Below are 25400 nucleotides of genomic sequence, written 5' to 3'. Positions count from 1 at the left end.
GGAGAAGGCCCCAGCTCCACGCCCCCCACTCCAGAGCTAACTGGTCAATAACTCAGAGTGGTAACACCAAGAAATATCTAATAACAATTTTACTTTTTCATTTGGGTCTATTCAGATCACAACTCCAGCAAACTAGTAAAAAACTAATATTGAAACTCAAAGAAGATGTCAAAATATACAGTTGTAACCCTCTGGCTACACCGTAGTGTTACCACACAAAATTGGGGTTCGTTTGCCCAATGTGCATAAAGAAGCTAATTAATTACAGCGTCAGCTTTTGGGGGAGAAATCAGCTTTATTCTGTGAGATGGATCTGCAGGGAGACAGGTGGCGTGTGCCTCAGATCTGTCTCCCCGATTCAGGGCCTGGGGCAAAATTTAAGAGGTTAGGGAGAAGAGACTGGCACACGGAAATGCTGGCAGGCAGGTCTTGACCGGTGGGCTTCAAGCATTTATGGTGAGGTTTTAAACGTTTATGACAGGGTTCTAAACATTTATGATGAAGTTCTAAACTTTTATGATGGGGTTCTAAACATTTTTGATGAGGTGGGAAAGGAATTCTAACACCATCTTCCTGAATGAGGGAATCCTTGCTTCTGATAAGAGTCTGACTTCCAAGATCCAGCCCTATCCCGGTCCTTGGGTTCAGTGGGAGGCAGGATCTTTGGTTCCGAGGTCACTTCAGGTCACTGTTTCTTCTTTTGCACATACCCTGGCTACGTGAGTTTGCAGTTTTTCTGAAACACAATCCTTAATCACTCTGTTGATAAGAGATGCGGTCTGTTCGAACTGGGTCTAAATGGGCCTGTAGTTACACTAGGAAGGTATAAAAACAAGTATAAAAATAATCAATAAACAAATTAATTTCAGGTGGGATGTTTAGGGACAAGCTAAGTATCACGGTAATAATTTTGGGAATCCCTGGAGTTCTGCGTTGGCTGTTCAAGGTATTTGAAGTGCTCAAAACCATCAGCGTGCATGAATTTGTAACCTACAAGCAGAGTGTCACTCCCACAGACCAGGCACCAAGCAACATCCAGATCCTCAATGTTCCCCAAACAGGTTTGCCGACAGCTCCAATTTGGGACAGAGGTGACGCTCTGACCTGTCCCTGCTCACTGCGTGCCCCTTCCACATCCACCATGAACTTACGCAATAGACTCCTGACCGATTTCCTTCTCTGAATGCCTGCTGCCTCCAAGTCATTCTTCAGACAGAAGAGTTATGTCCTTCAGACAGAAGAGTTATGTCAGACGCAGAGTTATGTCCTTGGCACAGTGGAGCTGCATCCGTCTCTTCCTCTGAAAGCTTCAAAGTCTCCACACCCTGATAGGGCATGGCCCAGAGTCCCAGCACTGCCTGCAGTTCCTTCACGACCTGACCGCAGTCTTTTCAAGCCTCCTGCCCTCGTGGCATCTCTCTTTCCTCTCACCTCTGGGAGTGTCTTCAGCGGTCACCTCCGCCTAGGATGTCTTCCTCCTGTTCCCACCTTGGAGGCTCAGCTCAAATACCATCTCCTCTGGGGGACATTCCCGGACCTCCCAGCTCAGTGCTCTTGCTTAGACCTCTGCTAGAACACTCCATTTTCAGGGAGCCAGGAGAGGTAGTGGTGAAGGATCCAGGCCTTGGGTGAAGAGAGACAAGGGTTCAAACCTTACCAGCCTCTGAAGCTCAGTCCCCACACATGTAAAATGGGCACAATGGTGAGCACAGTAAATGTGGCCCATGCCCTCATGAGGCTGACAGTTAAGGGGGTGTGTCAAATAGCCAAAACAAACAATGTCTAAAGAGAATAATACTCTGGAAAGGAGGAGTAGGGTTCTGTTTGAGCATTTACCTGGGGGATCAGAGGAGGCGAGGAGGCACTAACAAGGCAGTGTGGAAGGAGGGGGTGAGGGAACAGTGTGCAAGTCAGAGGGAATAGCATGTGCAAAGGCCCTGTGGTAGGAGGGAGCAGCAAGGGCTGATAGATGGCCCCTCACATGCCCCTCCTGGTGCTGTGTGGCTTGGGAAGGCCAGGGACCTCCTGGTTTTGTAGAGGAAGAAAGAAAGAAATCCAACTGTGGCCCCAGACCCCTAACCCACCTCTTTCCCTGGCCCCAGGTCTTTAGGGTAGTTGGTCAGGCTCCCCTTGCTCACCCGTCTCTCTCCCAGACCCTGTGGCTATCTCCTTTCCTTGGGAGCAGAGACTAGGGGGATGTGGCCACATCAAGCTCCGCCCTTACCTTGGTCGCCATGGGTTGGTGGGAGGAGCCAAGGAAACCCTCCCCTGGCTGCCCTTGATCCTAGTCCCCTCCTCCCAAGCAGGCCCAGGTGTGAGGCCACCACCATCCTGGGCACCTGTGTCAGGCACACACCCTCTCCCAAACCCTCTGCCCAGGGTAACCCAAGCCTTTGGAGGGGCATCCAGTGGCTTCTGTCCAGCCACAGGTTGGGACTGACTTAGTCATGATGTGGGGGCAGAATTAGGACAGCAAGCAGGACACCTGTGGCCACTGAGCGCTGCCAGGAGTTGTAGAAGCATCTGGAAGGTGGGAGGGAGAGGCAGCGTGGTAGGTGGGCAGGAAGGTGTGGGACTGGGGTTCCGGACCAAGACAACACCATCCTCCCAGTCCAGCTTCTCAGCCCACAGGTCAGGGGGACCAAGGGAAAGAGCCACTTTCGGAAGGTAGGAGGAGATGGCGCACCGTGGAAGAGGGGAGTCGTCTGTCTTCCAAACCACTGGCACCCAGAGAGTTAGAACGAAGGTCCTGCACGCCCAGCAATAGCTGCCGCTTGAGGAGGCGGCGGGGTGCTGCAGGCTCAGGGGTGGACATGTGCCCTGGGCTGGAAAGACAGGGACTTGAGATGACCTGGAACCACGGAGCCTGGCAGGCAGAAGGACACACCTGGACCAGCACCAGCCTGCCCGGCTTCCCATCCCAGCTTTGCTGCCTGAGACCTCGGGACGCTCCTGGAGCTTCAGTTTCCTGGTCAATGCACAACGATGACGATGGCGCCCACCTCAGAATGTGTCCGGAGGATGAAATGAGCTAACCCTGCCCTGTCCAATAGGGCAACTGACCACCTTTATTAGTTTGCAAGGGCTGGCGTAACAAAAGTACTCCAAACGGAGAGTTGTAAACAACAAAATTTATTCTCTCCCAGTTCTGGAGGCTAGAAGTCCAAGGTCAGGGTGTCGGTAGGGTTGGTTCCTTCCAAGGGCTGTGAGGAAGAATCTGTTCCACGCCTCTCCCCCAGCTTCTGATGGTTTACAGGCAATCTTGGGCATTTCTTGGCTTGTAGAAGCGTCACCCCAATCTCTGCCTTCGTCTTCACACGCGTTCTCCCTGTGTGTATGTTTGTATCCAAATTTCCCCTTTTATAAGGACACCAGTCGTATTGCATTAGAGGCCCACCCGATCCACTACAACCTCATCTTAACTAATGACACCTGCAACGACACTGTATCCAAGAGAGGCCACATTCTGAGGTACTGGGGGTTAGGACCTCAACATATGAATTCGGGGGTGGGGGACAAAATTCAACCCACAACACCACATGGGGCTTATTGAGCGTTTGAAATGTGGCTGGTTAGAAGTGAAATATGATATACTAAATGCACACAGGATTTCAAAGCCTTGGTACAGAAAAAAAGCATGTAACATATCTCATTATTAATTATTAATGAGAATTAACATACCTCTTTTTGTTTTTTTAAAGGAGTTTGAGGCATTCAATTCTTTTTTGGTGAGGAAGATTGGTCCTGAGCCAAGATCCGTTGTCAATCTTCTGTTTTTTTCTTTTTCCTCTTCTCCCCAAAGCCCCAGTAGATAGTTGTATATCCTAGTTGTAGGTCATTCTAGTTCTTCTATGTGGGATGCCACCACAGCATGGCTTGATGAGCCATGCCATGTCTGCTCCCAGGATCTGAACTGGCAAACCCCAGGCCACTGAAGTGGAGCACGTGAACTTAACCACTCAGCCACGGGGCTGGCCCCATTAACTTATCTCTTTTATTGATCATATTGATTACATGCTGAAATGATAATATTTTGGATGCACTACGTTAACTACAATATATTATTAAAGTCAAATTTTTTAATGAGGCCACTAGAGAATTTAAAGTTCCCTCTATGGCTCCCATTATCTGTCTATCAGACAGCACTGAGCAAATATTTGCAAAGCCCTCTGAAGGGGGCCTGGCCCACGGAAAACGGCCGTAAGCGCTGGTTAAATAAAGGCTTCTCTTTGCAGGTGACTTGTTACTTGCAGCATTTTAAAAATAATGACTTTTTCCGTTCCTCCGAGACTGCAAAATGTTGGGGACAAATTTCTTTTCGTGTCTGGATCTTCTTTTGTATCTATAGGGCATATATCATGTGCTTCTGTCTTTTCCAAATGGTTTTGTGGTATTTTTTCCATGTTGTTGTAAACCCTTCACCTATCACATTAAGCACCGTGGTTTCCTGAAAAATCGTTTCCAATGTTCCTATTAACAATACACAGACTGCTTTCAGCTGAAAATATTTTCTGCTACTTAGGATTATTATTGGGCAATGTGGTAAACTATTGAGGGATCCTAATGAATATTGTCCACTAGTTTTCTAGAAAAGCTGAACCAATTTCCAGTCCTGCCAGCAATGTCTGAATGTCTCCATTTCACCAACTTCTACCTAACTTTATTATCATGTTTTTAAAAAAGGTTTCGTGCGTGTGTGTGTTTTTTGTTGTGTTTTGTCACTGACTTGCTGGAGGAAAAAGCGTCTCCTTGCTCGTACACCCGTTTCTTTGATGACCTGGAGGTTGAGTATTTATGCATTTTTTTATTTCCCCTGTGTATTTCCTCTTCTGAAAATCAGTGTTTTGAGTCCTTTGCCCGTTTTTTACTGCCTTACTATTTTTCTTATCAATTTGTATGCACTCTTGATAAAGATACCAATTTTCATACATTTTATTTCCCCAAATTCACATCAGCAAATATTGACTTAATGCCTTAATTCTGTCTCCTGTTTAGCATATTTTTGCATTTTTATGTAGCCAAATCAATTGATTGTCCCTTTGCGATTCTGTCATCGCTTTTAAGCACAGACCATGCTCCTCCAGAGAGGTGATGAGCGTCACTCTTACATTCTTTTAGCTTTTTGTGATTCTTTTCTTTTCTTTTTTTGACTTAAAATCCCTCGAGATCAGTCCTGTCCAAGTGGAATATAGTGCAAACCATAAATGTGAGCCTCACAGATAACTTTAAATTTTCTGGCAGCCACATCTTTAAAAATTAAAAAGAATAGATGGAGCACAGAGGATTTTTAGGACTATGAAACTATTCTGTATGACACCACCATGGTGACTCCGTGTCATTACGTATTTGTCCAAACCCATCGAACAGACAACACCGGGAGTGAACCCTAGTGTGAACTACGGACGTGGGTGATAATGACGTGTCCATGTAGGTTCATCGATTGTAACAATTGTACCCCTCTGGTGGGGATGTCCACAGTGGGGCAGGCTGTGCATGTGAAGGGACAGAAGCTGTATGGGAGCTCTCTGTACTTTCTGCTCAATTTTGCTATGAGCCTAAAACTGTTGTCAAAATAAAGTTCGTTGGGGCCGGCCCGGTGGCATAGTGGTTGAGTTTGCACACTCCACTTCGGTGGCCCAGGGTTTGTGGGTTCAGATCCTGGGCGAGGGCCTATACACTGCTCATCAAGCCATGCTGTGGTGGCGTCCCACATACAAAATAGAGGAAGATTGGCACAGATGTCAGTTTAGTGACAGTCTTCCTCAAGCCAAAAGAGGAAGACTGGCAACAGATGTTAGCTCAGGGCCAATCTTCCTCGCCAAAAAAAAAGTTTGTTAATTTAAAAAAACTCTAAATTATAAAAAAAATAACAAGAAATAGGTGAAATTGGGTGCTGGCCCCGTGGCCGAGTGGTTAAGTCTGTGCGCTCCGCTGCAGGTGGCCCAGTGTTTCGTTGGTTCGAATCCTGGGCACGGACATGGCACTGCTCATCAAACCACGCTGAGGCAGCGTCCCACGTGCTACAACTAGAAGGACCCACAACGAAGAATATACAACTATGTACTGGGGGGCTTTGGGGAGAAAAAGGAAAAAATAAAATCTTTAAAAAAAAAAAGAAATAGGTGAAATTAATTTTAATAATATATCTTATTTATCTCAATATATCCAAAAATATTATCTTTTCAACATGTAATCAATATAAGAAATTAATTAATGAAATATTTAAATTAGAGGGGTACTAAGTCTTCATTACTTGGTGTGTATTTTAGACTTACAGCACATCTCCATTCATGCTTGTGACAAGCCACATTCCCAACACTCAACAGCCACATGTGGCTCGTGGCCACCAGATTGGTCAGTGCACGCCTAGAACTTGGTTTGATCCCAAGGGAGGGCAGAGGGAGAAGGTTTTGCTGGCTGGATTTAAGACCCTTCATCCTCACCTCTCACCTGCTCCTATCTCTCGAAAATTCCTGCCTAGCCAACTTGCTTTTTCTCACCTTCCCCCAGTTGACCTGGGAAATGTTGTTTCCAAAATTTGAAAGCAGAACAGATTTTGCTTCCAAAGTTCTTTTCAGTCACCTTAGATGATCATGAGCAGAGTTAAAGGTAAAAAATTACCACGCACACTATGTCATCACATTTATGTACACACGGATGGGCAGCACAACATTTCAGGCTGTGACCTCTGCCTGGCTCTCAGATGCCATCCTGGACACCTGTGTCAGCCACCCACCACCTCTTGGCATCCCAAACCTTCTGTCACCCCACCAAGGCTTCCATCTGTCCACTGTCACCTCCCACTCTCCGGCCTTTGAGCTGTGGCTCCTACCTAGGGGCTCACCATGGGGCATCCCCAGGATCTCCACCCCTGCAACTCACTGCTCTGGTGACAGCATCCATAATAATAATTATGAGACCATATTCCTAACATCACACACTTACTGGGTGCAGTGCCAGGCTAACCCATGGCGGCTCATCTTATCTAATCCTCCCAGCCATCCTGAAGGCTGGAACCATTTTGCACATAAGGGCTCTGCTATCAGCTTGTGAGCACTGACAGGGCGCAGCCTGCATTCAAGAACAGGGGAGGGGGGCTGGGCAGAAAGACCTGGGGACCACCTAGAGGGTTGAGCCAGGTTTATAAAAATTTCCTCCATTTTGCTCGGAAGGGGATCTCAAGGTGTTCCCTGAAACTTGCTCAAGGGTCCTTAATGCGCTCCCCCTTCCCTGCCATGGGGGAACCTGTAGGAGCCCCTAGGATGAGGGGGTCTGGAGGTGAGGGGGGGTTGCCTGCTACCGCCAACTCAAGTCTGTGTTCTGGGACCCCTCTCGGGACAGGTCACCTCCCTACCTTGGGTAGGATGCATCTTGGAGACTGGCAAAAAAAAAAAACAAAAAATCAAGAGTAGGTGAGAACTGAATGGGGCAGGGCAGGACTGGTGCTCTCCCATTGGGGCGGGACCAGTATCTGTCAAAACCAGGCTGCGAGGCCAGGAGGCCCGCTGGCAGACTCATCCTGCCCGCTTGCACCCCGCGCACTCTGTGCTGCCCGTGGACACCATGAGCGGCCGAGTTGGAGACCTGAGCCCCCAGCAGCAGGAGGCGCTGGCCAGGGTGAGGAGCTTCGCGGGCTGGGAGGCTTAGGGAGGGGCCCCAGCAGCCTGATGCTGCCCACACCCCTGGACTGCCCCCTGTGCAGCCTGGAGAAGGATCTTGGAGGCACCTCTGTCCAGCCTGCCGGCCCCAGTGCACAGTCGCTGAGGCAGCTGTGTGCGGGACCCCAGGCAGGAGTCTTTGTCTGGGCCACTCTGGGCCAAATCAAGCTTTCCACCCCTGCTGGCTCTCTATCACTGAGCCCTGGCCCTTGTTCCCTGATTGAGGGCGTCGGGGGCACTGCCATCAGGCTTCTGGGCAGCCTTGGGCAGACAGACTCCTGGATCCCCTGCCCAGATTGCAACATTTGTTGGTTTTTCTTCGAGGCTGTCTGACTCCCCAGGGCCCAAGCCTTCTCGCTATGTTTTCATTAAAGGGAAATGGAGGGGTTTGGGGTGATTTCACCTGTAGTGTCACGGCCATGGGGAAAGGGGAGCATATCCAGGTCTCAGTGCCACAGCATTAATTCTGTTTGCAGAGGGCCAGGGACTGGAAACGCTGATTTCGGTGTTGGGGGTTCCAAACCCTGGCTCGTACTTTAGGCCTGTGAAAGAGCAGCTGCCGAATTGTGGAGAGAAATTTCTTCCGCAGCTCCTGCCCTGGGGGGGACCTGAGGATCCTCCAGGGAAGAATGAGGACCTTGGGTGAATGGGGGGCCCCCCGTGAATTCCTAGTGAAGAAGAGAGGGGCCCCAGGTGAAGGATGAGGGCCCTGCGTGGATTCCCAGGTAGAGGAGGAGGTTCTAGGAGCAGAGGGTCTCCAGATGAAGGAGGGGTCCGCAGGGGAAGTGGGGGGAGTCCCCTGGTGACCCCTCTGTCTCCCCACTGGTGAAAGCCTTAGGGAAGCCCCAGACACTAGGCTCATAGGAGGGACTCGCCGCCTGGCCTTTGGGGGTGGCCTGTGGGCTAAAGAGCTTTAAACAAGGGAAAAAGAGTTTATTCTTATTTTTTCCATTATTTCAAAGAAATGAAAGCTCGTTATTTTTAAAATTAGACAAAAAGAGAAAAGTAGGAAGAAAGAGAAGAGGTCACCCGTGGTCCCAGAGGCTCAGACAACCACACCTAGGAGCATTTCCTTCTAGCGTTTTCCTAAGCCTAGTTTTGACCACCTGTGGTCACACGGCCTGATGCTCCTTTCTCCATTTGGCATCGTCATATGATAAAGTTTTTTCCCAAGTTATTCCAGACTTTTGTCAGCACCTGCCTAGTGGCTTTCTCTTTTACTGACATGCCTTCCAAGAGGGGAGTGGCCTGGAGACTGGAAGGTGTGACCTCCTCCTGGCCCTGCAGCTTCCTCACTCCCCTGGGGAAGACCCTGCCTCCGCCAGCCCAGCCTCAGTTTCCTCATTTGCAACATAGACGTGTGACCTTTGCCCCTCCTGCCTCAGGGCACACCCTGAGGTTCAAAGGAGGAAATCTGGTTACCTGGAGGGGCTGCGGGGTGAGGAATTATTGCTTCTCAGGGGGGGTACTCTCCCCCGTCCCCAAAAATGGCCCCTTAGGAGCCCAGAGGCTGCAGCTGCTCAGTGTGCACAGACCTGCATTCCGGGTGCCTGTCCGGGCTGGGGACTGTTATAGGAGATGCTGTCGCTCAGCTTGTTAACACTGGAGAGGTTTAACGTGATGATTCACTTCTAATTCCGTGAGCAGTACTGAATCCGTTCTTAAAAAGCTAAAGGTGGTTTGGTGGGTGGCTGTCAAGACAGCTTCCTATGGCTTTGCTGGCATCTGTGGCTAACCCCAGATTCTCAGTCACAGGTTCCCCTGCAAACCCAGCCCTCTGGGCCTTGTCTTCAGCTCCCTCAGTCCCCATGGAAGTGGGGTCTCCTCTCAGAGCTGAGCCTTAGTCCCAAACCCAAACCCCCCGACACTTCCCCAAACTCGGCCAGTAGGAAAAGGCACCCCCAGCGGACCAGGCCCCTCCTCTGCCCCAGCCCCGGATGAGGCATCCCTGGCCTCTCTTTCTGTCCCTCCCTGCTGACCTTGGCCTGGGTTGTTTCCACAAAGACTCCACTGCTCGGGGCCCCAGGCCGACCACGTTTGCTGAGCACCCACGTTTATCTGGCACCTGCTGCAAGCTAAGCCTGATGCGAAATGCTTTACCTGCATAAACTCCTTGGATTGGCACAAGTTTATCATTATCGCCATTTCACAGTTGGGGAAACTGAGGCTCAAAGAGGTTAAATAATTTGCTTCCAAATTCAGACCCTCAAGCTGCAGTACGAGGGGCAACGGTCCTAAAATGTTCTGGTCGGCCTGCATCAGATTCACCGGAGATCTTTGTAAAAACAGGGATGGCAGGGCCCCACCTAGGACCTACAGTTGAGGGCCTGGCGTGGCAAAGAAGCCCCAAAGTTTGAGAAGGACCCAACTCTTCCTGCCATGTTGAGCTGGGGGTGCCCCATTCCCAGCTGCTGCTAACTGCGTGGGTCCCTGAGCAGGGCTGATGCAGGCTGAGGGGAAGCAGGGTCAGGGATGGGGTTTGGGGTCCAGGGGTCCTGGGAGCCCCTCTGACCCTCATATCTCCCCCTCAGTTCCGGGAGAACGTCCAGGACCTGCTGCCCACCCTGCGCAATCCTGATGATTACTTCCTCCTGCGCTGGCTCCGAGGTGAGGCTGGCGGGGTTGGGGGTGGCAGAGGCGGGGGGAGGCTGGGAGGGTCTCAGGGGAAGGGGTGGGAGACAAGGGGGACAGCGCTACAGAGTGGTAGCGAACTGGGCTCTGGAATCAGCCTGCTTTGGGCTAGCATCTGAGCTCCTCTTCAGACCAGCACGGTACAAATGCCCCACCGAGCCTCAGTTTCTTCATCTGCAAAGTGGGGGTGAGGCCACCTCCCCATGGACTGTTGTGTTAGTGAGAGGGTGTGGGACCTGGCACCAGGTGGGCACAGGGTCGAGGTGAGGTTAAAGTTCATACCAGGAAGTTCTCAGGATGACAGGCCTGGCAAGGCCTTGAGTCAGACATCGCTGAACATGGTCTTCAGGACTTGCATTAGGTCTGTCTCCGGTTCCTTGAAGACAGGCCTGTGTCGTCCCCTCAGAGAACCTGGCACCGAGCTCGTGCCCCGTGATACGTCAGGAAGTGGATTTAACTAAAATTAGAGAAGTTTCTTCTAGCAATTGGGGCAGCCTTGTAAAATTATTAGAAGAACAGACACCACCCCAGGGCTTAGGGAGAAATTCAGTTCAACTCGACACACTCCATGCGATGGGTTTTAAACTCAAACCAGGAGAGAAGTCAGAAGCCAGGCTGCCGTGAAAACACCAGCCTCGGAATCAGGCAAACCTGCGATCGATTCCAGCTCTGCCACATGCTAACAGTGTGCCCAGGACAAGCCACGTGCTGTCTCTCTCGGCCTCACTTTCTTCTTCTGTGTAATGGGTGTAATATTAGGCCCTACCTGCCTGCACGGAGGAAGTCCACCCTTCTGTTCTATTCTGTTTGGTTATTTTTTATAATTACTATTTTTTACAAACTTTTTTTTTTAAAGATTGGCACCTGAGCTAACAACTGTTGCCAATCTTTTTTTTCTTTTCTACTTTTTCTTCCCAAATCTCCCCAGTACATAGTTGTATATTTTAGTTGTGGCATGTGGGATGCCACCTCAGCATGACACAATGAGCGGTGCCATCTCTGTGCCCAGGATCTGAACCAGCAAAACCCTGGGCCACTGGAGCAGAGCACATGAACTTAACCACTTGGCCATGGGGCTGGCCCCTACAAAATTTTTTTTTTTTTTCCTTTTTCTCCCAAAGCCCCCCAGTACATAGTTGTGTATTTTTAGTTGTGGGTCCTTCTAGTTGTGGCATGTGGGATGCCGCCTCAGCATGGCTTGATGAGCGGTGCCACGTCAGCACCCAGGATTCGAACTGGCGAAACCCTGGGCTGCTGAAGCAGAGCGAGCAGACAGCCACTCAGCCACGGGGTCGGCCCCTACAAACTTTATTTTTGAGAGCAGTTTTAGATTTAAGAAAAGTTGTGAAGATAGTACAGAAAGCTACCATATACATCATTTACCCATCACTAACATTTATATGCTTCTGGCACATCTGTCATAATTAATGAACAAATATTGATACATGATTATTAACTAAAATCCATACTTTTTTTTAGATTTCCTTAGTTTTTCTGTCCCAGGGTCCCATCCAGGACACCACATTGCCTTTAGTTGTCGTGACTCCTTGGGCTTTCTTGGCTGTGGCTCTTTCCATTCTTTTTTTTTTAACTGGGAAAGATTGGCCCTGAGCTAACATCTGTTAACATCTCAATCTTCCTCTTTTTTTTTCCCCTCCCCAAGGCCCTAGTACATAGTTGTATGTTCTAGTCATAGGTCCTTCTAGTTCTTCTATGTGGGACGCCACCTCGGCATGGCTACTGACAGATGAGTGGTGTGGTTCTGCACCCAGGACCCAAACCTGGGCAGCTGAAGCAGAGAGCACTGAACTTTAACCACTAGGCCATCAGGGCTGGCTCTTTATTCCTTTTTTTAAAAATTTTTTTTTGGTGGGGAAGATTGACCCTGAACTAACATCGGTTGCCAGTCTTCTTCTTTTTGCTTGAGGAAGATTGTCGCTGAGCTAACATCTGTGCCAATCTTCCTCTATTTTGTATGGGGCACCACCACAGTGTGGCTTGATGAGCAGTGCTAGGTCTGTGCCTGAGATCCGAACCTGCGAACCCCAGGTCACCGAAGTGGAGCGTGCAAACCCAACCACTATGCCACTGGGTTGGCCCCTCTGTTCCATTTTTAATTAGTCATTTTCATGTCATTTTCCTCCACCTGGGCTAAAGAAAAAGTTGGGAAAGGAGATTTCTTGAAACCCCTTGATGCAGCATCAGAACTCTCTCCTCCTTTGAAGTCCTTTTGGGTTTAAAAACCAGCTTTTCAGGTCCCTGGTGTGTCTTTGATAAAGGAGTGAAATCACGGAGACTGTAGGCTGCTGGGTCATGGGAAAGGAACAGGGTCTAAGATTGGGCGAGGGTGCCAGGCCTCCTGATGCCTCTTGCTTTATGCTGTGACCTACTGACACGGCCCAGTCCACTTCCACTCAGCTCTGCAGCCACTCCCTGCCTCACAAACTCAAGACACAGGCAGAAGAGAGGGCGATCGCTGCGACCGAACTTCTCGGAGGTTCCTCTGTCAGGCAGGATGCAGAGGGACTTTCCACGACCTTCCCTCTGAAGTCACGTCCCTTTGTTTTTCTTGATCTCCATCCCACATCCACGTCCATCTCTCCTACCTGGACGCTAGCTCCGTGATCACAGGGACTGTGCCTGCCCCAGCCTCCCAGCCTGGCACATAGTAGGTGTTACTGAAAAAGCTATGAGGACCCATGAGCAGCATCCAAACCACTATCTACCGGACGAGAAACCTCACTCTGGTTCTCAGTAGAAAAATCTCCTATAGACACAGAGATTTTTAAAAAGCTGATAAAAGAACATTATGTACAATTATGCACGCACAAATTTAAAAATCTAAATGAAATTGACACATTCCTTTAAAATATATATAAGGCCAAAATCCAGAAAGAAGAAATAGGAGGTCTCAACAGACCTATAAATATTAAAGACATTTAAATGGTAATAAAAACCTCCCCTCCATTAAAACTCAAACCCCGATGGTTTTAAAGGTAGACTCCTCCAAAGTTTTAGGTCCAGCTAATTCCTACTTATACAAAATTTTCAAGTTGTTTTAAAATATATGAAAGAGTAAAGTTACCTTATAAGGCCTGCGTAAGTTTGATTCCAAAGCTAGATCAGGATAATAAAAGAAAAGAAAATTCTAGGCTCGTTTCACTTATTAATATTGACGTAAAAAAGTCTAAATACGATATTACACAATAGAATCCAATAGGGTGTTAAAATTATACAGCACAATCAAGGAGACCTTCTCTTAGGTATGCAAGAAGAATTCAGCATCAGAAATCTACCAGTGTCATTGAACACATTAATAGATTAAAAATGAAAAATTACGTGGCTATCCCAATGCAGACAAAACCTTTGAAAATGTTCAAATTCTATTTATAAGAAAAAACAAAATAAAAGTTTTACTAAACTAGGAATGGAATGGAATATCCTTGGCTTGGTAACGGTTATGTAGCAAAAATCTTCCAAGAAATGTTATGCTTAAGGAGAAATTTTAGATGGATTTTCTTTAAGAGCAGGAACAAGGAAAGGATGATGTCAATCAACGTTACTGTTTCAACACAGAACCGGAGACCTTTGCCAACGTTATAAGGAAAGAAAAAATAATCAGTGGTGTAAAGGCTTGAAGAGAAGAGTTATAATGTTTGCTTATCTCCCTTGAAAACCAACAGGATCAACAGAAAAACTCTAGAACTGTTCAGGTCAACAGCCACGAGCCACATTTAATGATTAAAATTAAATTAAATTAAATTAAAGCTTCAGTTCCTCAGTCACACCAGCCACCTTTCAAGTGCTCAGGAGCCACATGCACTTGAACTGTTAAGATATAGGACACTTCTATCCTCACAGAAAGTTCTGCTGGAGCACACTGATACAGAAGATGATTTTAATAAATGTATAGCCCCAAGAAATGATTGGGCAGGTGAACTTGATGCCTGTCTTCAAATATTTGAAGATTTTCCATGTTGACAAACAGCAACATATGTTCTTTCGACCTTGACATTGGGGCTGGAATCATTGTGGGGCAGATTTGGAATGCAATGGGCTGCCTGCTGAGGGAGTGAACTCCCCATCACAAGAGATAATCAAGGCAGAGCTGGCAGCCTTGGTGGTTTTTCTCTGGAGGTGGCTTATGATCAGGGCAGAGGAAGCCTAGATAGCAGCTCAGATCCCTTCCATTTGAAAATCTCTGACCTTGCTTCTTATCGAAGGCCGATCACTGGATGAATTCCTTAGTAACCAGTGGTCTCAGAGAGCAATGGTCATGGCATTTCTAAAATAGAGCATCATCTTTTCAATGAAGGTACATTTATTTCTTCAAAATTAGTAATCAGAGGGGCCGGCCCAGTGGCATAGCAGTTAAGTTCACAGGCTCTGCTTTGGTGGCCTGGAGTTCACAGGTTCGGACCCCAGGTGCAGGCCTAGCGCTGCTCATCAAGCCACGCTGTGGTGGCACCCCACATAAAATAGAGGAAGACTGGCACAGATGTTAGCTCAGTGACAATCTTCCTCAAGCAAAAAGAGGAAGGTTGCCAACGGATGGTAGCTCAGAGCCAATCTTCCTTACACTCACACACACACAATTAGTAATTATAATAGCTACAGTTTATTGAGAACTAACTGGGAGCAAGGTAATGTGCGAGCACTTTATATACTTTATCTTAGGTCATCCTTTGAATAACTCTGAAAAAGATACTATTTCCATTTAACAGAATAAAAAACTAAGGCTCAGAGAAGGTGAGTGAGTTGCTCAAGGTTGCGCAGCAAATAAAAAGACAAAACTAGAATTCAAGCTCAAGTCTGTCTCACTCCAAAGCCCGTGCTCCTCACCACCCCTAACACCAAGGCAGCCTCTGCTCCCGGGGAGACATCAAGTATTACAGGCTAGATCAGCCTCTAGAACCAGCAATTTTAAAAGGCCTGGAAACTAAAATCAAGGGCCCTCTAAAGTCTTCTAGAGGATTAAAAATCCTTGCTTTTAAAAAAAACTTTCCAGGCCTCCAATGTATTCTTGGGGTGTCAGGAAAAGTCGGGGGCACCCCCGCTACTTCCTCACAAGCTTTCAGAGAATGGCGCCTTCTACACCCGCCCTCAAGCCTCCTCTTACCTCGGCTTTTCTTGCAGCTCGGAAGTTTGACCTGCAGAAATCCGAGGACATGCTCCGGAAGGTGAGGCCCCATTCTCGTGAGCCTCCTGCTTCCTCGTGCTGTACCCCAGGGGTTAGCAACAAGCGGTGGGGACTCTTGGCCCGTTTTCGTGGTTCTTCTTCGTTCCTCCTCGGATCCCTTTCTGCATCAGACCCGGGTCCCCCACAGCTCTCCACCCGGCATCCCCGTGCCCGGTTCTGTGTCGGCAGAGCCTGGGCATGCTCTGGGGATCTTTGGGGTGGGCAGTCTTCAGGTCCTGCCATGTCTTCACAGCACATGGAGTTCCGGAAGCAACAGACCCTGGACAACATCCTCACGTGGCAGCCCCCAGAGGTGAGGCCCGTGCAGCATCCCCCAGGCCATCTGATCCCCTCCCCTGTACCCTTCCGCCACATCCCGCCACCTGACGGAGCAGGGACGTGGCCTGGTGGACTGGTCTGAGTCAGGACCTCACCCCCGTGGCCAGGTGATCCAGCTGTACGACTCGGGTGGTCTGAGCGGCTATGACTACGAAGGCTGCCCTGTGTGGTTTGACCTCGTCGGGAAGCTTGACCCCAAGGGTCTCCTCCTGTCAGCCTCCCCGCAGGAGCTGATCCGCAAGCGCATCAGGGTCTGCGAGATGCTTGTGCAGCAGTGTGAGCTGCAGAGTCAGAAGGTGAGCTCTCAGGGCTGGGATAGGGGGCGCATGGTGGGCCCAGTCTGTCTTGAGGGTGGCCCCAGGACCAGAGAGGCGAGGCACCCTAACCCTGCTTTGCCCCAGCCCTCGGCACTCCAGGCTCTGGTGGGACACAGGCTTCCACAGTCACTCAGCCACGAGCATGTAACATGTGCATGGCACCCTCTGCTAGTGTGAGCCAAGGGTCACCAGAGCCCTTTCCCCTCTGACCTTGGGTAAGATGCTGGCCTTGGGTGCAGCGAATGCTCTAGCTCTGTTCCCCCGGAACCCTGGGAACAGCAGGCGGTCAGCTTTACTTTTGGAAAAGATGTCTCCTAGTTGTAAATTGCATGACTATAAACACCTGAGAGGGGAGCATTGCCTTGGACATCCCTGAGATCAGTGACCCTTGGAACCAGGCACATCCCTGTGGGTCCTTGGAAGCTACTACGCACTTGCTACAAAAAGACACTGAGAGCTGGGGGTGTGGGGCTTCCAAACCGAGAAGGACCCGCGCTCGTCTCTGTAGACCTCCTCGTCCCTACCTCTGTCTCCTGGCCCGTCCCCTTCAGAGTGACTGTAATGCAAGTGTGTCCTGGTTGGTTTTGTGAGTCTAAGTGTCTAGAGGAGCCTCAGATGAAGACCCCAGGGGGAGCCATTATGTCACTGTGGGATAATTTGGCTAGTGGCTGACTCAGTGACGAGGACAGGGCCTGCGTCCCCAGCGTCTGGCGCAGGGCTGGACACACAGTGGGCCCTCCACAGAGACTTGTAACAAGCATGAGTGAATTGCAAAGCAGCAAATTTAGTGCCTAGTTTGAATGGACGTGTCTGTCAGACAAGATTGCTCATCTGATTGGGTCAGAAGAGTGCCATTCATGCATGTTCCCGATTGGAGGCAATAATTATGGTGATGATGACACTAATAATAATATCTGCTAAAATTTACCAGGGGCCAGCCACATGCCAGGTACTGGGCTCGTTGAATCCTCTCAGCAATTCTCTCAGAGCCTGGACTTATCCCATTCTACAGAGGAAGAAAGTAAGGCTCAGAGGGGTTAGAAACCCTCCCAAGGCCACACAGCCTGCCAGCAGCGAAGCTCTGGCTTGGAAACAGCCACAGGACTGCAGACGCTGTTGGATATAATATATTATTGTACATAAAGGTGCCCAATGAGCAATGAGTGATGTCTTTAATTCCACAGTTAACTAATTCCAGGCAACAGTGTTGAGCAAATCATGTGATAAGGGCCACTGTGTCAGGGTTCGGATGTGGCGTCTCCTCAGACCCCAGATGGGCTCCATGTGTTTGGAAAATGCTTCGAGCAGCCAAGGGAGTGGGTGGCAGGAAGCTGGGAGGGGCGCCCAGGTCTCTCTGGCTGGGATCTCCCAGCTGGAGCTGTTTTCTGACCCATATATCTGCGCTGTCCGGTGCAGCTGGGCAGGAACATCGAGACGATGGTGTTGGTGTTTGACCTGGAGGGGCTGAGCCTGAAACACCTGTGGAAGCCAGCTGTGGAGGTCTCCCAGCAGGTGAGGCAGGCAGCTGGCTCGAGGCCAATAGGGAGCCACTGCCCGCACCAGCTTCCAGTCCGTGAGGGAGGGGGACACCCCTCAGGGGCCCACCAGTGAAGCTGGCCTGGGGTCTCCCCTCCAAGGAGAAAGAAAAGCAAGAGCATCACAGAGGATGAAGTACACGCCCCCAGGGAAGACGGGGTGGGCCGGGGATGGGGGAGAGAGGGCTCTCGTCACAGCAGCATCAGAGGCCACCAAATCCAGGGGGAGCGAGTGTTGCAGTGTGGCCTCGACCAGATTCATCTTGACTCCACAGTTTTTTGCCATCCTGGAAGCAAATTATCCCTAGAGGCTGAAGAATTTAATTGGTATCCGAGGTGAGCCCATGACGGGGATGACCTCCTGGGGAGTGGGGGGCACAGTGGGCAAGCTACCGAGTTTGGGGCTTCTCAAACCATCCTTTGTGAAGATTAGGTTTTTTGAGTTCATTTCTTCCCAGATTGATACTTTTGGAGTGTACAAAAGCATGCATAGCACTGTCAAATAAGTTATAGGTTTCTAAATGTCTGCTGTTATTTTCTTTACTTATCTGGGCATGGACTGGTACCAGATGGTCATGGACCACTTGGTTGGTGGACACACTTTGAGGGGAAATGGTCCTGGTCTGTGACGGCCGTACACTGAGGGGGTGGCCACGTGTGCTCTGGAGTCAGACTATGAGGCTTCCAATCTAGCTGGTTCTGGGACTTTGGGAAAGTCTATTTAACCTCACTGAGCCTCAGTTTTCCCATTCTGTTAAATGGGACTGTAATGGCGCCTTCCCCATGAGACAGCTGTGAGGTTATATGAGACAGTCTGTGGAGAAGGCGTGGCACAGAGCCCGGCCCACAGAACGTACCCAGGGAGCATCAGCGATTCAGGCGGGACGTGAGGTCTAACGCACATGCTTGCACCCGAGAGGATTCCAGAGCAACCCCGGGAAAGCCTGAGTGTGAACAGGAAAAGGCACCGGTGGGGAATCAACATTGCTAAAGTCCTGCAGCTGAGCAGGGCAGGCAACCAATTATTGAGAGCCAGGCACTGTGCCAAGTGTCATGCGTACCTTAATTTAATCTCCATTTTACAGTTAATAGCACTGAGACTCAGAGAGGGTGAAGGTCACACAGCAGGAAGTGGCAGAATCTACCTGGGTCTGACTGTTGTCCAGCTCATGCCCTTGGCTGTGACTTTGTATATCCAAGTCCTCTCTGGTCCAGCTTCCCAACGGAGTTTCATCGTTTCAGCCCCCAAGCTGTTCCCCGTGGCCTTCAACTTGGTCAAGTTGTTCATGAGCCAGGAAACGAGAAAGAAGATAGTGATTCTAGGAGGTGAGTGATTTGGCCTCCTGGCTGTGCCCATCTCCATGTCTGCCTGGGGAGCAGAGGTCAATGTGAAAGGCCCCATTTCTCCCTGGTTCGTCCTCTATCTTCAGGTGCCGACCTGGGCCTGACACTTGTCGGCCTTTGCACACTCAGACAAGGCTTTGGGTCCTAGACCCCAGCCTGGGTGGCCACGTAAAGATCTTGGGTGGTCTCAGGACTAGACGCCAGGGGAGCAAGCCAAGGATATATCGGGTCCCCTCCCTGGGCTTGGCCCCCTCTGTCGAGCCTCCCTGAGGCCCCGTGAGGCCCTCTCTTGCTTCCACAGGCGACTGGAAGCAGGAGCTGCAAAAGTTTGTCAGCCCCGACCAGCAGCCCGTGGAGTTTGGGGGGACCATGACCGACCCCGACGGCAACCCCAAGTGCTTGACCAAGGTACTGGGTGCCCAGGGGATGGGGAGGGAGGGGAGACGGCCGTGGTCCAGTGCTCGCTCACCACCCCTCCCCCACAGATCAACTACGGGGGCGAGGTGCCCAAGAGCTACTACCTGCGCAACCAGGTGAGGACGCAGTACGAGCACACAGCGACCGTGGGCCGCGACTCTTTCGTCCAGGTGAAGACTGAGATCCTGTTCCCAGGCTGTGTTCTCAGGTAGGGATGGCGGCACAGCTGGGAGGGGCCCAGAGCCCATCAGGTGGTCATCAGTGGGGCTCCATCCCCTGCAGGTGGCAGTTTGCATCAGAGGGGGCAGACATCGGCTTTGGGGTTTTTCTGAAGACCAAGAAGGCAGAGCAGAAGCGGGCCGGGGAGATGACGGAGGTGCTGCCCACCCAGCGCTACAATGCCCACCTGGTGCCCCAGGACGGGAGCCTCAGCTGTGACAAGCCCGGCGTCTGTAAGAGCCATTCAGTGGAGGTGTTTTCCTCCTCATGGGGAGCAATGATCTGAGGTCTCTTGCCAGTCTGGCTTCTCTGTCCACTAATTCCAGCTCTCAGGGAGCACGTGGGGGTGTGTGTGAGTTTCTAGATCCCACAGGAGTCAGGGCAATTGGCTTCAGCGTGTTGGATCTGATGAGCAGCCCCAGGTTTGGGTACAAGAGCAGAGACACATTGTGGAGAGTGGGATATACAGCCTGGGGACAATGGCCCCAGCTCCTGGAAAGCCTCACGCTGGGCTGGACAGTCTAAGAGACAGGGAAAAACAGCCAGGGGCTCAGCTTCGGGCATCCCAGCTTGCCCACATGCATGGACCACCCCACTCTGGGACCCCCAAAGGGATGGCTTCTTCCAGGTGTTTAGCTTTCCTTCCCGGACCGCCCAGGCCAGATGCCATCTGATCAGCTTTACCAGAAGCAGCGTTGCCCTCTCACCTCTGTTGAGAACAGAGCCAGGATAGGGGGACCCCAGGGTTGACTCCTCTGGAGAATGAGAAGGAGTTCTGCTAATGCTTTAATACCTAGTGCACCTGTATGGAAAGAGAGAGTTGGGAAGGTGGGGACTTCCCACTGGATGACTCATCATGTCGCAGAGTTCACGTTGGACCTTGGCCTTGAAGGAAATGTCTTCTATGAAAGGCTCGATGAGAAAGTGGCTTAGGGAGCTCAGCCCTCTCCTCCGGGGAACGCAGGGCTCCTCTCTGGGCGGGAGCATTGGGAGAGGGGAATCTGGTCCCTCCCCTTCCTTGCTCTGTAACGGTTGGAAAATCATCTCAACTTCTCTAAGCCTCAGTTTCCTCATCCATGAAATGGGGATGACAGTACCTTCGTGTGAGGCTGCCCTGAGGACCCAGCGAGCTGTGAAGCGCTGACGTAATGCCTGGCACACAGGAGGGGCTGATGCATGCTGGGGTCTATTATTATTCCGTTAGTTCGCACAAGTACCATCCAAGGAGATGGTCACAAGCAATGGGCCGGGGGCTGGGCAGTGCCTGACCCTATAGCCCCACCCCCAGTCCCGGGCGACCCATTCCCAAGGGCAGCAGGCAGGCAGGGACTCGGGCTGGCTTCGCCTGATTGCTCCTCCATCCTCGCAGACGTCCTGCACTTCGACAACACCCACAGCCTGAGGCACAGCAGGAAGGTCAGCTACACTGTGGAGGTGCTGCTCCCGGACAAGGCCTCTGAGGAGAAGATTCAGGGTATCGAGGCAACGAGACCCACCCCAGCGCAATGAAGACCCCGGCCGTCTCTGTGCCTGTGCTCTCCAATCCCTTAGCACCCCCACCCTGTCCCCTGCCCTCTAGCTGGTCCAGGCCAGTGGCCACCCGTATCTCCAAAGACCTTGCCTCTGGATCCCTGTCCCCGAGCTCCTTAGGGTTTGTCCTTCTGTACTGCTGTCCCACTGGGCAAAGGAGTGCTGTCTACCCAGGAGATGTCCCCGAGAATGAGTGCTCAGACATCCCTGTAAAAGGGGTCCTCATTGTGAAGTGTCAGCATCCTGGCTGCCAAGGCCTTTCCCAGAGACTGGAAGCCTTAGCAAACACTATCCAAGGGCCTTGCTGGCAAGGGGCCGGGCTCTGGCCCTTTCCACCTTCAGATTCTGATTTCATTTTCTCCAATTAATAGGAGGTTTCTCAATTTCCTAGGATCTGTTTGGGGCAAGAAAATGATAAGGCTTGGGGGGTCTTCAGGTGAGCTATGTGAGGTCCTTGGGGTCCCCAGCCCCTCCACCTGTGGCAGCTGCATCATTCATGGTTTAGCACACAATGTCTGAACTGGGGCTTTCCTGCTGTAAAAAGCAAACCAACTAAACAAAAGGAAATGCCAAAAGCCAGTGCCATGAGGTGCTCCTGGTCCAACGGTGTTTGAGTTGTTTGGCAAGGAAGAAAACTGCTGTGCCAGAACCCGGGAGACAGCCTGGGGCCATCAGGCAAAAATCACAGAACATCCCTGTGTCCAAGGACTGCCCCTGCATCCCAGACGTGACAGGCTGTCCCGCCGCCCCTGTTGCCTTGCGTGGTCACCCTCCATGCAGCCTCCCCAGATGCAGGAGCATCTGGAGTCCCCTGAGGCCCCCAGGGGTCCCAGTGCCATTTTCCCACTGCCCTCGGCAGGCTATGGAGGGCAGGGCTGACTGGGGTTAGGAGGACCCTGTGCCAGGTTTCGCTGGGCCCACCTGTTGTCATGACAGGGGCTCATGATGCCTCATTTCAGCCTTCACATCCCCGGCCTAAAAACAAGGGGTTCATGGATGTGAACCCTAACTTTTGCCTTTCTAACCGCCCACAGCCTATTTCCCACCATGAGCACAGCCTCTCCTGGTTTCCTTGCAGGTAGCAAGTATTGCTCTGCCCCATGCACAGGGTTTCCCGAGGCTCTGATCACAGGTAATTTACACAAATACAGGCTGGAACAAGGGCATCCAGTGTGGCACCAGGGACTCTGAATCCCAGAGCTGGCAGAGTGCACCTCGTGTTAAGCAGAGAGGGCAGCAGCCACCTGCAGAGGTGACAACAGAATCTCCTACCTGGCAAGGTGGGCAGGCATACTTGTGGAGCTAGACAGGGGGCACATTCTCAGCAACCCCTGGCCTTGACTCAATACTGTCAGTTTCTTCAAAAAAAAGAAAAGAAAAAGGAAACAGGCCAGAGAAGGGCTGGCTCTCCCAAAGTTTGTTTCTTCATCCAGCACCAGGTCCTGCAGGCCTTGGGGACACTACGGCCACTGAGTTGAGCCAGCTCTGCTAGAAGGAACCTTGCCTGTATTGAGGGAGGCAGAAGTGACTTGGATGATCCCTTATCAAGCGGGCATGTCACCACGTGAGCTTGGAGGGGAGGAGCGGAATTCTGAGGGAACATTCAGCAAAGAAAGCTGATGGGGGTCAGAGGTGCTTTTCCCGAGGAAATGACCCCTGGAGGGAGAGCTGAAGCGTGTGTGGGGTGACCAGGTGCAGGCGAGCCTTCCAGACCGAGGAAGCAGGTAAGGGTGGCCGTGGGGTGTTTGAGGCCAGAGGAGAGTTCTCGGTGACACTGGTGACAGTTGACTGATGTTTACTATTTCTTTGTGAGCAAGTGTGTACACTTAGTGGTTAATAAAACCATTTTACAACATAGGTTACAAAACAGAGCTTGTTGTTTGTCAGGAAAGAATGGAAAAATCTTGGCAAGAGGCTGTGGATCAAAATTCTTGCTCAAAATGAGGTGGTTAGAAATACCCAGGCTCACCTGTCCAGAGGAAGGGCGGCATGACCTGCCCTTCCCGGCCCATCTCCAATCTTCCAGGGCGGGCTGTGGTCCATGCAGGTGGCAACCCATAGGGGCTTTTTGAGGGCAGTTGGAAAGGCTCCCCTGCCCCCTAAATCTCCACCCCAGTCCAGCTCAACTTCCAACAGCCCCAGCCGGAGGGGACAGGGCTGTGGGATAGGCACAGCTGCCCAGAAGAGGGCTTCACCAGAGCCCCACAGCACAGCACTCCACAGTTTGCACAACCCTTTCACATGCAACCCTGAAGCAGACAGGGATTGTGGCCCCATCTGACAGGCAAGGAAACTGAGGCTCAGCGAGGTGGAATGCCTCAGCCAAGGGCCCAGTATCCAATGGCAGAGGTGGACCAGCACCCAGGTTTGCTGTCAGCAGTGGCTCTGCCCTAACTCTCAGGGGAGGAGAGGGTCAGGGTAGCAGGTGGGCCTCTGCCAGGGAGGGCCAGCCTGGGGCAGGGGGCCCACAGTGGACAGAGCAAGGCACTGGGTTCCTGGGGTGGGGGAGGGCCCAGAGTCTGGAGAAAACTGCTCAGACATTTGTGCCTTTTGGTGGGATGTGACGGTGCCAGCTCCACTCCACGCCTACCGTGTGCTAGGCCTGAGCTGAGGAGAACGAGGCTCAGGGCAGGAAGTCACTCGTCCTGTCACACAACATAAACAGGAGGCGGTAAGATGTGAATCCGGATCCATCTGTCCAGACAGTGCAGGAGCTTAATGAGCACACGGTGACTTCAGAAGAGGCCACTACGCCAGGCCTGAGTTGAGCGGCACTCAGGTGACCCATGGTGAACTCCGCCTTCAGCCACTAGGGGGCGGCGCTGGGCCAAGCCTTTCTCCCCACTGGGTCGGCATCCTGGCTCTGCCACTAGGGGGCTTGCTTTCTAAATCCTCTGGACTCCATCTTCCTCCCCTCTGCCGCTGGCCCAGTCGGGTCTGTCTTCTCTTGCTTGGACTACCAGAAAGGAGTCCTTGAGTCTCCCTGTGCCCATTCCTACCACCTCCCATCCAGACCCCACAGGGCAGCCAGAAAAATCTTTCTGAAATGAAAATCTGATCACATCACTGCCTGCATAAGCTGTTCTCTGGCTCCTACTTCCCCCAGGAAAGGTCAGTCTCGCTGGTGGCTTACAAGGCCCTCTGTGACCTGGCCACAACACCTCCGTTCCAGCTTCACCAATTCATGAGCTCCCTCCTGCCTCCCTGCTCATGCCGTACCCTCAGCCCAGGACTCCCTCCCCAGTCTCGTTCTGTGAACCCTCACGACCCCTAGAGCCTTCTTTCTGAATACCTTCCCTAGGCCTCTCCCCAGCCCAGCCCCAGCAGAGTTATGGTCCTTTCTCCACGCTCTCAGAGCAACAGAACCAGTGCTCAGCGTGCAATAGAGTCACCATCTGTCTCGTGTCTGTCTCCTATTCACCCAGCCACCAGTCCAGGCTGTGCTCCCCAGAAGCTCGATAAAGCCTTGCAAAAAATTATAGATACCATCTACTGAGCACCTATGAGGGCTGCTGCCCCTATGCTATCCTGTTTAGTCTTCATGGCAGCCTTGGGAAATAAATATAGTCATCTCCATTGTACAAGGGAAGAAAGTAAGTCTCCAAGACACAGTCATTTGCTCAGTGGTAGCACCAGGACTGGAATACAGGATGTCTGACTCCAGAGCTGTGGGTCTTCCTCGCCTGTCCACCCCAGAGATTGGGTCATACCAGGAGCACTGCCAAAGGGCAGAGTCTGGCAGCATGACTCAGCGGTGTGGAAAACCCCGAGTAGAGGGTTGGGCGGGACAGTCACAGAACAGTGGAATAGGAACCAGAAAGAATGGGCTCGCCTAGCTGCACCCTCGTCTTGGAGTTGAAGACAGGCTGGGTGACCAGCCCAATAATAACCATCGAAGCCACTACTATTGATCACTTACCATGTGCCAGGCAGTGGGTAAGATACTTTACTGGCCTCTTCTAACCATCTCAGTAAACCTATGAGAAGAGGAGGTTAATGGTCCCAATTTACAGGTAAGAAAACAGCCTCCAGGTCACACAGCACATTGGAGGTGAAGCCACGATTCAAACTCTATGTTTCAGCACCAGACATTTCTGAACTATTTGGAATTATTTCCTCAGTGTTGGGAGAGAAAGTATAACTGCGTGAGCAGTTCACGTGTGGTCACCGCCAGACCCAGCCTCCCCGACAGTAGTCTTGGGCACTCCAGGTTCCCAAAGCATGGCAATGA

General features: G+C 51.2%; 1 protein-coding gene across 1 annotated transcript; it reads left to right on the top strand.

Moving 5' to 3' along the window:
• Positions 1 to 7523: 7523 nt before the first annotated feature.
• Positions 7524 to 23026, top strand: LOC124226834 (SEC14-like protein 4). The gene is given in 12 exon segments (XM_046640588.1): positions 7524 to 7617; positions 10190 to 10265; positions 15426 to 15469; positions 15722 to 15781; positions 15915 to 16103; positions 17541 to 17636; positions 17935 to 17995; positions 18902 to 18985; positions 19305 to 19411; positions 19489 to 19628; positions 19703 to 19872; positions 21009 to 23026. Coding segments are annotated over 12 exon segments (1221 nt in total). The 5' UTR covers positions 7524 to 7563; the 3' UTR covers positions 21149 to 23026.
• Positions 23027 to 25400: the final 2374 nt, after the last annotated feature.

This window comes from Equus quagga, chromosome 15 (genome assembly GCF_021613505.1).
Source record: "Equus quagga isolate Etosha38 chromosome 15, UCLA_HA_Equagga_1.0, whole genome shotgun sequence".
In the NCBI taxonomy this organism is placed as follows: Eukaryota; Metazoa; Chordata; class Mammalia; order Perissodactyla; family Equidae; genus Equus; species Equus quagga.
Note: the sequence above shows the minus strand (reverse complement) of the source record. Positions and strands in the feature narration are given on the sequence as shown.